This window comes from Dama dama, chromosome 12 (assembly GCF_033118175.1).
Source record: "Dama dama isolate Ldn47 chromosome 12, ASM3311817v1, whole genome shotgun sequence".
NCBI lineage: Eukaryota > Metazoa > Chordata > Mammalia > Artiodactyla > Cervidae > Dama > Dama dama.
In genome coordinates this window covers 19,526,832-19,541,123 of record NC_083692.1, presented here as the reverse complement: position 1 = coordinate 19,541,123, position 14,292 = coordinate 19,526,832, and the positions used below count along the sequence as shown (strand labels likewise).

The 14,292-nt window shown below is 48.6% G+C and overlaps 1 protein-coding gene across 5 annotated transcripts in view; it reads right to left on the bottom strand.

The window, feature by feature from the left end:
* The window catches only part of DPF3 (double PHD fingers 3), a 285,832-nt gene that overhangs the window by 122,439 nt on the left and 149,101 nt on the right, over positions 1-14,292 (bottom strand). For all 5 annotated transcript variants that reach the window (XR_009695069.1, XR_009695068.1, XR_009695067.1 and 2 more), the window contains one exon: positions 4,153-4,280. Coding sequence is in view for 2 of the 5 variants with exons in the window: in XM_061156751.1 (XP_061012734.1) it covers positions 4,153-4,280 (128 nt within the window). In the remaining 3 variants the exon portion in view is untranslated. The remainder of the gene's footprint in view (positions 1-4,152; positions 4,281-14,292) is intronic.

The window sequence follows — 14,292 nt, the reverse complement described above, 5'->3', positions numbered from 1 at the left end:
GCAACATGGCCCTGACACCAGATGCCTCCCTACACAGCACAGGAGGAGCCAGGAGCTCCTCACAAACAGAACTCATATTCGGAGCTCAGGAAGCAGAGGGGGCATCCTGTACCCAGAGAGCAGGGCAGTTGTGTCCAGCTAGAGACGCAGCTCACCCCCCGCGACATGCCTGCATTCCCTGGCCAAGGGTATTACCTGGAAAACAAACACATTTTCAAATAACGTTTCTCCCTGAGACTCTTAAACAGTCTTAACAGTGATGATAATAGTTGTGATTGTGCTTTTTGGCTTTTTTTAAAAAGGAGAAATCTGTTGTTGTTGTTGTTTTGCATTTCAGAGGAATTCTTCTTTAAAGACTCCGGTATCACTAGTTGGAACAGTGCAAAATTCTCCTAGCTGATTTCCCTTCTTCCACTGCAGGCCTGCATCCAGTCTCCTTTCCACACAGCAGCCAGACAGGTCTTCAGGAAACACAAATTCACTGCCCTGATGAAAACCACTTGAATGGCTTGCTTTTTCATGTCCCATGAAATCAAGAGTCTCCTCTAGGTCTGGCCTTGCCCACCTCTCCAGCCCCATCCTGGGCCCTTCCCTCCCTGGAACCCTGCTCCAGCCACACCAGCCTCTGTTCTTTCAATGCAATGAGCTCAGATCTATCATGAGAACTTCAAGAGCACCATTCCTCCACCCGGAAAGCCCTTCCCCAGGTGCCTCACTTTGCTGACAGCTTCTCCTCTCACGGGACTGGGGGACAGCCCTTGTCTCCCTTAGGACACCACCTAGGACACCTCCTCTTAGACTGAGCCTCTGCACTCTGTTCTTTTCACGGCACTTATCCTGAAAGGCAGCTATTTGACCTGTTTACTTGCTTTCCATCTACACGTCACACTAGAATATAAGCATGAGAGGTGGGGACAGGTCTCTCCTTGGTTTCATCATTTCCCCAGAACCCAGCACAAGGCCTGCTCAAAGGAGGCCCTCAATAAATTTTGGTGGAATGAATGAATGAAAGGAAAATGAACAAAACAGTCCATTTGCTACAGACATACTTTATTTTAATAAACAAAGTCAATAAAAACATGTACACGCATCTGGCTTTTGGTCCTGGTTTTGGCTTCTAGCACAGCGGATGGCAGCCCCATGTTCTGCACACAGTAGACCTTCAGTTTACAACAGGGATGAGGGCCATGATGATGATTCAACAATGACAACCTGCACACTGGCCTGATGGTGCCTGAGAAGGACTCACACTCATCTCCAGCTCGAAAAGGAAAAGGTTGCCTATCACTGGACATCAAGACTTCTGGATAATGGTTCTGTCACCCTCACTGACTTGGTCAAATTACACTAACTGCGCAAAAATACTCTTAACCAGCATTACAGATGGGACAGACGGTGACTTCAAAGACCTAAAAGTCAAAAAAATGGGGTATAATACATGAAGAGTAAAAAAAGAAGAAGAAGAAAAAGAAAATACTAGGTGCTCTAAATGCCAGGGGTAAAAAGAGAACTAGGGGGTGGGTGTGATCAAGAAAGGCTTCACGGGGAAGGTGCTATTGGGGCCGAGCCTAATAGATGGGAGGAATTTGTACACGTGGGATGGAAGAAAAGGTTCGCCAGATAAAGGGCACAGCATGACCAAAGGCATGGAGGGAAGAAGGCTGGAGAATAGAGGGAGTAAAGGAATCGTGGGAAATAAGCCTGAAAACTAGGTTAGGAGCCGAGAGAGGAGGCCCGAGAAGATCACACTCATTATTTTGCATTTATTTAGCAGGAAACAAAAGCGTGTTAGGTCGAGCTTTTTAAACAAGGGTGTGGTACAAGCAGAGTTGTGTTTGGGGATGAAAGGTCAGCTATCAAAGCAGGACATGGAGAGAGGATGGACTGGGGATGGCAACTCACAGGAATCTGTTCACTTGTGCATCCACCCAATGAATATTTATTGTGTGTCTACTGCAGTCCATGGGGTCGCAAAGAGTCAGACACTGAGCGACTGAACTGAACTGAATTGAACTACTATGTGCCAGACACTGTTTAGGCTTTGAGATACAAAAGAGGTGCAAACAAGATAGACAAGAGATTTCTGCCCTCGAAGAGTTTACATTCTATCGGAAACAAAAACAGAAAACAAACAATAGGATAATAAGTTAGTAAATTATAAGTTATGTTAGATGATAAAACCTACGGGGAAAAAGAAAAGGAAAGCAGAGTAAGAGAACGGGGACTGCTGGTGGGTGGGCAAGACACAGGATGTGGTATTATATTCAGCGGTCAGGGGAGGCTTCACAGAGCAGAAGAGACGGGGGCTGAACTTGAAGAAGGTGAGGGTGAGAGCCGAGCAGATGTCTGGGGAGAGGACTTTGCAGGCAGAGGAAGCAGCCAGAGCACGGCCAGAGGTGGAGCGTGCCTGGTGTAAGAGTGAGTGGCAAACGATCGGGGTGCCTGGAGCCGAGTGAGCCTAGAAGAGGAAGCAGCAAGTCAGAGGGAGGGGAGAGGACGTGACTTTTACTCCGGAGAACAGGGACCAGTGCAGGGCTCTGCTCACAGGGAAAGCCCCCTGTCAGTCATCAGCAGGGGACTACTCAGAAACCAACAGCAACAGTTCAGATGGGAGATGTGACAGCGTGGACAAGGGCAGCAGCAGGATGTATGGGGAGAAGAGCTACCCTCTGGATTTGCGTTAAGGGAGCCGTGGACAGGATACCTGATGAACGGATACTGGGTGTGGGAGAAAGGGGTCGAAGACGACTCCAAGGTGTGTCAGATAAATAAAGGTTTGCACCAATAAAGATCTCTACTAGGGCTGTAACTCTGAGAAGCCGTGCTGTGACGACCAAACAGAAGAGACTCGACCATCCAGTATTCTTGCCTGGAGAATTCCATGGACAGAGGAGCCTGGTGATTAATTGCTCAGGCTCTAGATAGAACAGAGCCTGTTCTCTTTTGGGGCTTCCCAGGTGGCGCTAGTGGTAAAGAACCTGTCTGCCACTGCCGAAGACTTAAGACACGGATTTGATCCCTGAGGCTGGAAGATCCCCTGGAGAAGGAAACGGCAATTCACTCCAGTGTTCTTGCCTGGAGAATCCCATGGACAGAGGAGCCTGGCAGGCCATAGATCATGGGGTCTGCAAAGATTCGGACACAACTGAAGCGACTTAGCACATATTTATCTGAAGGCAGGAATGGCAGAGGAGGCCACGTACATGGACTCATTCAATGCTTTTATTGTGACCTGACTCTGCTGGACTCATGCAAGACCCCAAGGGTTCAATGGTGAACACGACGGCCCCATCCCCAACTGGACAGAATCCCCACGCTGGTGGTACTTACAAAGCAAACTAAACATGTAACTGGTAGTCATTTAATTACCATGCTAATAAATTAGTACATAAATATTAAATTGAATGCAAAATTAATAATAAAGATGTAATTTTATAGCCATATATGTGTACAGCATAAAATATAAAATTTTAATGTAAAGCATAAACATGATTTAATTTTAATAATCTCATTATGCTTAATTATTAAAAACTGGTATTTCATATTTGTATTAATTAATATTATTCCAACATACCAACAATGGAGACTCAAGAAACATAAAGAAGAACAGAGTGCACCATTATAATGCTGCATGGTGACCTGCCTGGTGACAGCCTTAGCCGGGCTGTGCACAGAGGGTGGTGGACACATGGGGACAGAAGCCACCAAACCCCTCTGGCAAGGGGCGGGTGATCTCTAAACTGGCCTTAAGGAGGAGTGGCAGGGCGGGGGAAGGACAAGGTGGCCAGTGAACTAGAGCGTGGAAGGATGGGGCGTGAGGCAGGGGTTGGGGGGGAACTCCCTGGGAGGCTGGCTCCTGTACAACCAAGCTTTCTGCTGCTGGCACCCCGCCAGGGTGAGGACTCGGTCAGTCTTGCTCACTCCTGTGTCCCCAGGTCCTAGCACAGTGCCTGGCACACACAGGCTCCCAAAGTCCATTTTGAGTGGATGAACGGGGAGGCCAGCTTCCCAGCAATGGAGCCTCGGGGCAGTGGAGACGCAGTCCTGGCCCTGGAGAGGAGGCCCCAACTTGGGACTGCAGTTCTGGAGGCAGGGTGGTGATGCTCGGGGTCACCGCCTCCCCGACCAGCTACCCCACAAGCACAGAAATACCTGTATTTCCTGGATGTTCTCCTCCTCCCTGGCGTCCACCTTCTTCTCCACCCCCTCACCGCGGAGCAAGGCTTCCAGGGTGGTGCTTTCTGAGGTGAACCCATCCTTCTTCAGGGGCAGCTCCACTTCTGAAAAACAGAAAAGCAGTGTCAGCCCACTCAGGACGGGAGGGACAGGAGCCGGGGGGCCCTTGAGGGCAAGCAGGAACCGCAGCATCTGAGAAGGACTTGAGACGGCCTGCGTGCTCTCCTCCTGGCCGAACGCAAACACTGGAGTCAGGTCCGGCTTTTCCATCTCCAGTTCCCAGTCTCCAAGCCAGAGCCCACCCCTGCCTGCTCCCTCAGAGACAGTGGAGGCTGGGTAGGAGGGACACCTGATGGACACAGGGTCAGACGGGCAGGGTCTCTCTCTTGCTTCCGCCACTCTCCAACCCTGTGACTTTGGACGAGACATTCAAGGACCACCCCCTCAGCCCTTCTTTGCACATCTACAAGGTGAGGGTGACAATGCCCAGCCCCCCCACCAGGCCATTTTGTGGAGCATAAATGTGTTCCTTCACATTGAAGCACTTTGAAAACTCTAAAGCAGTGCACCAGTGTTGGCCTCACGTCTTATTATCCTCTCCCTCCATGCCAACTCTCATCTGTCAACTCCATGACCTCCTCGCGGCCATGCTGGCTGCCCAGCTCCAGTCTGCTCTGTGAAAAGCTATTTCAACCTCAGAGAGGCTGTTCTAATCAACTCACCGGGGAAGTAAAGGCCTCTGAAGCCCAGGGAAGAAACAGAATGAAAGAGCAAATGCCTAACAGGCCGCCAATCAGCAGCCAGGAGCTGCAGTGCCCACACGTCAGGCCGTGTGTTCTGAAGACATCAGAGTTTGATTGGTTTCCTGGGGCTGGAGGTCATGGGGCCACCTGAGCAGTGGCAACCAGAGCCAGCCCTGCCCATGAGAGAAACCAGAGAGAGACACTGAACCCCCTTTCTCGAGAAGTCCTCCCGTCTCCTACCTAGAGGACGGGTGGAGGTCTTTTGGTCAGTTTTGTTGTTGTTGTTGTTTCATTAAAAACAGAAACCTCAGAACAGGTGATCACATTCAGACTGACTACAAAATATCCCTCCAACCCTCTCTTTAGACCCTGTACCTCATACCCCCAGACCCTGCAATTAGATGCATGGTCCCAACCCTCTATCAGGAGAGATGGGGCAAGGCCACAAGGGTGAGGTGCCCCAGAAAATGGTCAGGGGAATGAATGGCCCATCTGTATGGAGTCCAGTGTGGGGACTATTCACAGAAGAGCAGACATGAATGAGGGGACAAGGAATGGGGAAGCACCCAGGGGAGTTAATGGTAGGGAGTTATGAGCATTGCTGTGCCTGGAGGGACAGAGAGAGCATGTTTGCAAGACCTGGAGAGAGCCTGGGCAAGCTCTCGTGTAGGCGTTCTGTGAGCCCGTGGGCCAGAGAACCCAGGCACACACGCCCAACCTCTGTCTCCTTCCCTCATCTTCCTGCTCTGTCCTCCCATTGGCCAACCTCAACTGGAAGCCAGAGGGCAGGGGAACCTCACTGATAAAGCCACTGAGGTCAACTTCCAGGGGCACAGGGCGGTGCAAAGAAAAACAAAAAAGCAGATCTGGGGGAGCAAATGGAAATAACCAGGACAACCAAGCCATGTTCCACTGAGCTTTGTTCGGGTGTACTTAGTCGCTCAGCCATGTCCAACTCTCTGTGACCCCGATGGACTGTAGCCTGCCAGGATCCTCTGTCCATGGGAATTCTCCAGCAAGAATACTGGAGTGGGTTGCCATGCCCTCCTCCAGAGGATCTTCCCGACCCAAGGATGGAACCCAGGTCTCCCAAACTGCAGGCAGATTCTTTACCGTCTGAGCCACCAGGGAAGCCCTTGGGCTTTATTTTCCCTGAAATGAAACTCCACCTACCCCTTCTGTCTCCTCCACTAGAACCAGATGCAGGCCGACCAGCCCACAGGGAAGGGCGCTCGGGCAGCCAATCAAACCTGAAGAAACTCACACGCACGTGTGACCAGACCCCAGGAGATGATGATGGGAAAGAGAAACAGTATATGATATAATATACTTATATATGTAATATTATATAATATTCTTGAAAGGTAAGGTCTTTGGCATTTTTCTTACCAAAAAAGGCAAGCAGAGGGTTCACTTCTATCAAGAAGCACTACTGCCAAGCCAACCACCCTGAAACTCATTCACCCATCTATCCATTCTGCAAATATTTACTGAGCACCTGCTATGTGCCAATCACTTCAGGTTCACGGGAGATGAACCAAATAATGAGCAATCCAGCTTTTACATGGTTTACAATCTAAAAGGACAGACATAAAGCACTAAGTACAAATTAAATATGCAAAGGGTCATGAGTGCTATGGAGGAAAACAACAGGGTGAAATGTGAAGGAAAAATATGGTGCTGGGGGCAGTGCGGGGTGGGGTATCTATTTAAGATCAAGGCTTCAGGGAAGGCCTGTGTGATGAAGTTACGTCTCAGTGTCAGAAAAATAGCCAACCGTCTGCCTTGATGAGTTCAAAGTGTGCAGCTCTAGAGTCTGCTCCAATGACACATTAGTCTTTCTCACAAGTCAGGAAAGGCTTCCAAACGTCTAATCTCAAACAATTAAAATGTGTTGCCTCATGCCCTGTCCTCAGCCAAAAGAGAACAGCTGTTCACCACCCTTCAAACTTATAAGAATCATATATACATTTATATATATATGTAAAGTTCATATTTTAGTATCCCCCTCAGCCTTCTCAACACTAAATAAATTCTATTTCCAGAACTGCACAGTATTTTACAGTTGAGAAGGCCTTACAGATCATCTGCTTTAATTATCTCATTTTATAAACGAGTCACCCGAGGCTCAGAAAAGTTAAGTGACTTCACCGGGAGCCACTCAGCAGGACAAGAATGCAGCCAAAGGATCTTTCCAAGACACAGTAAAAATGGTGATGAGAGCCCCACTCATTGTATTAGTAGTAGTTTGCAGGCTCAGGCCCAGTGAGCACTGATGTGTTTATGTACACGCAGAATGCCTGGTGGTGGTGGTTTAGTCGCTCAGTCGTGTCCACTCTTGTGACCCCATGGACTGTAGCCTGCCAGGCTCCTCTGTCCATGGGATTCTCCAGGCAAGAATACTGGAGTGGGTTGCCATTTCCTTCTCCAGGGGATCTTCCTGACCCGGGGATTGAACCCAGGGCTCCTGCATTGCAGGCAGACTCTTTATCAGCTGAACTACCGGGAAGATAAAAACACAATCTACATGTGGCAAAATGCCTGGTAGGTAGTAAACACTCAGACTGTGTCAGCTGTTACTGCTGTGTATCACTTAATCCCCACCACTACCCAAGAGGTGAGTACAGTTATCATCCCATTTCAAGATAAGGATGCTGCAGCTTAGGGAGACTTAGAACTTGCCCAGTATCAGAAAGCTGGTCAGGGGCAAAATCCCGCTTTAACCCCAGTCTGCCTCAGAACCCATTCACCTAATCGCTAGTCTGTATGAACTTCACCTCGCCTCGATTTGGTCCTTCCATGAAAAGTCTTTTTCCAAACCTTTGTGCATGTTCACTGCATTCCTAGACCCTCTTCACAGTTTTCATATTTCAAGATAAAAGGCAGACCTTTGCTGAGGCCGAGGGCAGGTCTGTGTCAAGGTCTTAGACTGTGTTCTATGTGAACATCTCTATGGGGTATTCACTCAGCACAACAGTACTGAACTCATAGAGAATTTTCCATCACTGGTAAACTTTCTCTTCCTCCTCCCCCTGCTCCTTCTTCCTTCCCTGCTAACTATTCCTCCATCCTGCTTTCTGATCATTCAATCCACCCTCTTGGTCCTCTGGTCCTGGCCCTCTGAGATGGGTGCAAGGTCAGAAGCAAGAGGGAGAAAAGAAGCAAAATGGGAAGAGTTGAATGGGCTCTCCTACATTTGAAGAGCTAGAAGAGCTCCCCAACAGCATCCAGAGTCCAGTCACTTCATGAGAAATGTGAGGCCCAGAAAGACATAGAGACATTCCCAGGGTCACAGAGAAACTTTCCAAAGTATTTAATCGGCTCATAGACGTTCTGCGTTCAGAAACCCCTGAAGTCAATCCCTGGCCTTGCCATGTTTTAGCTAAAGGACCACAAGCTGGTTACTTCAACCTCTAAGTCTCTGTTTCCTTACATGTTAAATGGGAATTATCATAATATCTATTTCATAGTGTTAGCATGAGAATTAAATGTGGTAATACACCCCATAAAGAAACTCTGAAAAGATCCCCACAAAAACTAGTATGGGAAATAGTGGGGAAAAGAGGCTATCAATTTTTACTTCACCCTTTTCCTATTTAAAACTTAAGATTCCAGAGACACAGATGTATTGAACAGTCTTTCGGACTCTGTGGGAGAGGGCGAGGATGGGATGATATGGGAGAATGGCATTGAAACATGTAAATTATCATATGTGAAATGAATTGCCAGTCCAGGTTCAATGTATGAGACAGGGTGCTCAGGGCTGGTGCACTGGGATGACCCAGAGGGATGGGGAGGGAGGTGGGAGGAGGGTTCAGGATGGGGAACTCATGTAAATCCATGGTGGATTCAGGTCAATGTATGACAAAAACCACTACAATATTGTAAAGTAAAATAATAAATAAATTTAAAAATAATAATAATAATGGGGGCTCGAAATAAAAAAAACAACTTAAGATTCAAAATTAGGTCATATATGTAAAGAGCCTGGGGTGTTCTAAGTGTCTTACAAATGCTGTATGTTATCATCATTGAAGTTTGAATGATTCTGACTAAATGGCACAGCAACACAGTCAAACAGAAATATAATGCAAGCCATTCATGTAATTCTAAATTTTCTAGTAGCCACATTTATAAAAGCAAAGAGCAACAGGTACAATTAGTCTTGACATACATTTTATCTAACCCAATGTATCCAAAACATTATCACTTCAACATGTAATCCATATTTTTAAATTACCGTGATAGTTTACATTATTTCATTCACATTAAATCTTGGAAATCTAGTGTGCATTTTACAGTTTCAGCACAACTCAATACAGATTGGCCACATTTCAAGGGTCCCATGGCCACACGGGACTGGTGGTTACCCTATGAAACACTACAGGTTTATAGCATTAAAAGCAACATTTGCTAAAATTTTGCTTCTCAAAACTGGGAGGACATTTTAAATACAGTTCTTAGCATTGTCTACCTGATACCCTTCTGAGAGTCATTCCCGAACAGCATTCTAGCTGACCCCTGGCAAACTCTGGTTTCAAAGCACTATGGGTAAAGCCCGCAAGGTCAGCGTGACAGGCTAAACAGTGCCCTCCCCATAAGGCAGCAGAGGGTACATTCCCTGCCTCTGGACCACAGGAGGTCCCAGCGTGAAGGCAAAATAAGGTAACAGGTCCAAGCTCTTGCACAATGCACGTCCTAGACACGCTCCCTATGGAGCCCGTAGGGACGTCATTGATTCAGTTTTATTCTAATACAGTTCATCTGGATATAGGGTTTAACAATTTTTTAAAAGCGTATTCATTTTGATCCTTGCACAAATATGGGGACCACATAACCTGACAGGAGCCATCCAACACTTAACATTAAAAGAAAATGGTCTAAAACACACACACATAATTCATCTTTAAATTAGCCTGATTTTATACACATGGATATAAACCCACGGATCGTTACTCTCTCCAGAGCGGCAGCAGCTGTCACCCAAGCCAGCCGCCTCCCTGGGCCCGCATACGCAGCTTTGCCTCCACTTCTAATTGGGAACAGAGATACTCCTTGGGTGACTTCCAGCACGATCCATCACACCAGAGACAGCTTCTGTGCGAACCAAAGCAAATCAGTTTCCAAATAAGAAAAAACCTCTTAGACAAACAAGGATTGAAGCATAGAAGTCTTTTTAAAAAAGAAAAAGAAAGAAAAGAACAAATAAAAGCAAAACAAAACAAAAAAGTCACCAGTGAACAGCAATGACTTCTCTCCAGGGCTGTGGACGGGGCAGCCATCCTCTCGGGTAAAGATCAAAGCCACAGACTTTTGCCATAGGTGCCCCAAGCCTGCCACCCAATGCACCAAATGCAAGGCTTCCACTGGGTTGTTGGAGCCACTAAGCTCATTAACAGGATGCAGGCAAGACGAACCCGAAAGTGCAACACGGGAGCATGGTGAGTAATTAAATCCCAGGTCATTTAAAAATGCAAATGCTTGGATGTCACGGACTCATGGAGCCTCTGACTCCTCGTGCATTTTTTTTGGCTCGGGATGGAGGACTGGGAACCTGAAAGTCATATATGGATTATAATGAAATATGCCATATAAAAAACAGATTAAGACAGTTCTTCTTTGGGGAAATATACAAAGAGGGGAGCTGTCTGTTAGCTGTCGAGTTTGCAAGAGATACCATCTTTGGGGAGGCTGTGCTCTGCCGACAGACAGGCTGCCCCAAGGGAAATCGTGGTGAAACACCCCGACAAGCCACATCCATCCATCCATCCATCACAGGCTCTCTCTGATGCAGGAGCCTAGAGATAGAGCCATGGTGCAAAGGAGGGAGAAATCCCACAGACAATGGCAGACAGTCCTCCTGCTACATCATGAGTGCTCAGATTTTTTTCCCCCACCTGACTCTAGTTTTCTGTAAAAAATACAAATGTGCAGTCTTCTATTCTGGTTGCTTATTATTTTGAGGAGTTAAGCTCATCACATTTCCTTGGATTTATACAAGGAGCAAAATGCTTAAGAATCATTATTTCATTTATGCCCACCAGACTCTCAGGCTCACGGGGAAGGAGGAGGAGGGGATTGCTATCACTCCCCATGGGGGAGGAGACTGGTGAGGACTGAAGTCCTGATTTCCTGAGATGGTGATGGGCCCCCGGAATCCATCTGCTCATTCCTCAGGGGTGCCGTTTTCTTGGCTGCATTTGACTCCCTGCTTTGTGATTCATAAAGCTCAAAATAGATGAGGTTCACAATGAGAACCCATCACCCAGGCTACGCCCTGCAGGTCCTTGTTACCAATTGTTCTAGAGGCCCAGGATAGCCACGCCATAGGAGGGCTGATCATGTCCCCCAGAAGGCCTGTGGTCCCCACCCTCTGCTCTGCCAACCCACTCACCCATTGCCAACATGCAAGGATGAGCCCCTGGAAGCAGCACCCAGAGGTCAGCACCACAGATAAGCAATCTCCCACCTCTGAGACACAGGAAACACCCACACTGTTGAAGGAAGCTCACCACTCTGCTGGTTAGTGGACCAACTAAGTTGATACAACTTAGCAGGAAGGTGAGGGAGGGGAAGGACAGCGGGAATGGATGGAGTGATGAAATGGTTCAAGGGAATACTGATCACTGGAAAGTGCAAGCCATCTGGGGTGAAATCTCGGGTCTTGTACCCTGCACCACACACTTGGCCTTGCTCTCCTCATCTGCAGAACAAAGTCCGCTTCCCAGTGTTGTTATGCGGCTGTATGAGGTCACGGACATAGAGTGTCTGCACAGGGAGATGCTCAATTCATGGGAGCCCCTCTTTTTCACCTCCTAAAGTCTCCCTCTCTTGTACTTCTAAGCAAAACTCCTCCCCTTCTAACACACTCAGACCATCAGATGTGATGAGACACAGCTCCCGCCACCTGGACATGGGCCCACGGGGAATGGAAGTGAAGAAGCCAAGTATGGAGCAGAGGACAGAGGAGGCTGAGGGTGGGACTCGGCTCGGAGCTGAGATGCTGCTCCAGTTTGGGGGGTGGGGGTGCGAAAGGGGGATGCATACGGAAGATTTGGAGACCACAGCAGAACCACATGGATGAGCCTGTGCTCTACTCATTCATTTGATAAGTAATTATGGAGCATTTACTGGGTACCAGGCTCTCTCCTAGGTGCCGAGGACACAGCTATGAACAAGAGAGAGAAATTCTTGCCCTCTTAGAAGTTATATTCTAGTGCATAGAAACAAGACAGAAAATAAACAAGACCCATAGAATGGCAGATGGTAATGCTTTGGAGATAAACAAAGAGGGGGTGGGGGGGACAGCAATAGGGGAATCTGGAACATCAGGAGTGATGGGAGGGTGGGTCCATGTTTACTAACCTGAAGGAGCAGGGAGGGGGCCACACTGCTCATCAGGAAAGGATGTTCTAGGCAAAGGAGCCAGCACAAAAAGGCTCTGAAGCTGGGGTCTGTCTGCCCAGAGCACAGTGAGCCATGGGGAGAGCAGGAGCCCAATTCAGAGAGTGCTGGGACCTTGAAGGGCTGTGTAGGCCTCTGCAAGAATGCTTATTCCCTTGGACTGCAAGGAGATCAAACAAGTCAATCCTAAAGGAAATCAACCCTGAATATTCATTGGAAGGACTGACGCTGAAGTGCCAGTACTTTGGCCACCTGATGCAAAGAGCCGACTCATAGGAAATGACTCTGATGCTGGGAAAGATTGAGGGCAGGAAGAGAAGGGGACAACAGAGGATGAGATGGTTGGATGGCATCACTGACTCAATGGACATAAGTTTGAGCAAACTCCAGGAGAGAGTGAAAGACAGGGAAGCCTGGCATGCTGCAATCCATGGGGTCACAAAGAGTCAGACACAACTGAGCAACTGAACAACAATAGCTTCTGAAGACACTGTCAGTTTTGAGCAAAGTGTGACAATATGATGTCTATATTTCAATAGGGTCATTCTGAAATTAACTGAAGGAAGGTAGAAGTGAAGGGACCACCCATGAGCCAGTGCTTAGGAAAGGGCCCTGTCCTCATGGTGCCCACATCCTGGTGGCTAGATACATCCAGAGGGCAGTCCCCCAGCCCCTGACAGGGAACATCCCCACACGGTGAATCAGGATAGAGGCCAGGTGTGGAGAATGGGTGCCCAGTGCCAAGGGGCAAAGAAATGAAGCCACACCAGGGCAAGTCCACAGAGGAGCGGTTCTCAGAGAAGGCAGATTGGCCTAGGCCAAGGGCAGGAGAAAAGACCCAGCCAGGCAGGCCCAGCCTAGTGCCGTGGGGTGACAGGTGTTTGTAAAACAGAGAGGAAGCCTTCCAAGTTTATCTCTGTGCTCCCCGCAGTGGATGCCAGAGGACCGAGTCCTGGGACACAGGGGTGAGCTTGGGCAAGCTGTGGTTCTGGGAAAGGCAGATCCCATAGCCAGATGCCGGGTCTTCTCAGGACAGAAGGTGCTATCCTTGGGCTTTTAAAGACTGTAAGGCAGAATGTGTTCCCATTCGGGCCACACGGCACACACTCTGCCAGCTGGGCGGTGAGCTGCCTGCAGTGAGCACGCGCTGGGGACAGGAACAGCATCAGCTGAGGCCCCCTCAGCCCACCCAGCAGCACTACGTGGGATGGCCTCAGCGGCGTCTCCTCACATCTGCCAAGCCCTCCAGCCCCACCTTCCAGCGGGACTCTCGGAAAAATCCCAGCAAACAAGCAGAGCAGCTGCCATGATACACATTTCACAGATGGAGAATCAAGGCTAAAGGGATTAGATGACGGCTCAAAATCACACAGCCAGGGGTGGAGGGGTCGGGACTTGAACCCAGGTCTTGTGATTCCTGTTGGAGTCCTTTTCTCCAGCTGTTCGACATACTGAAGGCCCCCCTGTGAGCTCAAACCAAAGACAGGCAAGATGGTAAAGCCAGGACAGGCACCCCCAACCCAGCCCAAGCCAGGCTGGGCAGTGGACGGGAAGGCCAGCTCAGCTCTAAAGGCTCCCCTTCGCCCGCTCAAGCTCCCTCCTCTGTGCAAGGGGCATGATGAGAGCTAAGCCACGTTCTTCAAGCTCAAGATCAGAGACCAGGAGGCCCTTTTCTTTCCTTCATCCTTTTAATAAATCTTTGCTGTCCACCTACTATGTGCCAAGTCAGGTACTGGGTGTTTGGGGATACAGATGAAGTATAGAATGGGCCTCTGAACTCAAACTGTGCACCTTCCAGGAGGGAGAGATACAAGTGTACAGGCCCTGGTATAGCAGGGTTACAGTCTCACAAGCTATGTTCTAAACGTGGCTCCGCCAAGCCCAACTGCAAAATCCAGTCATGCAATCCCTGTAGCCACTGTGCACACAGCCCAGCCAGCTCCCAGTGGCTGCCCAGTTCCTGGGCCAG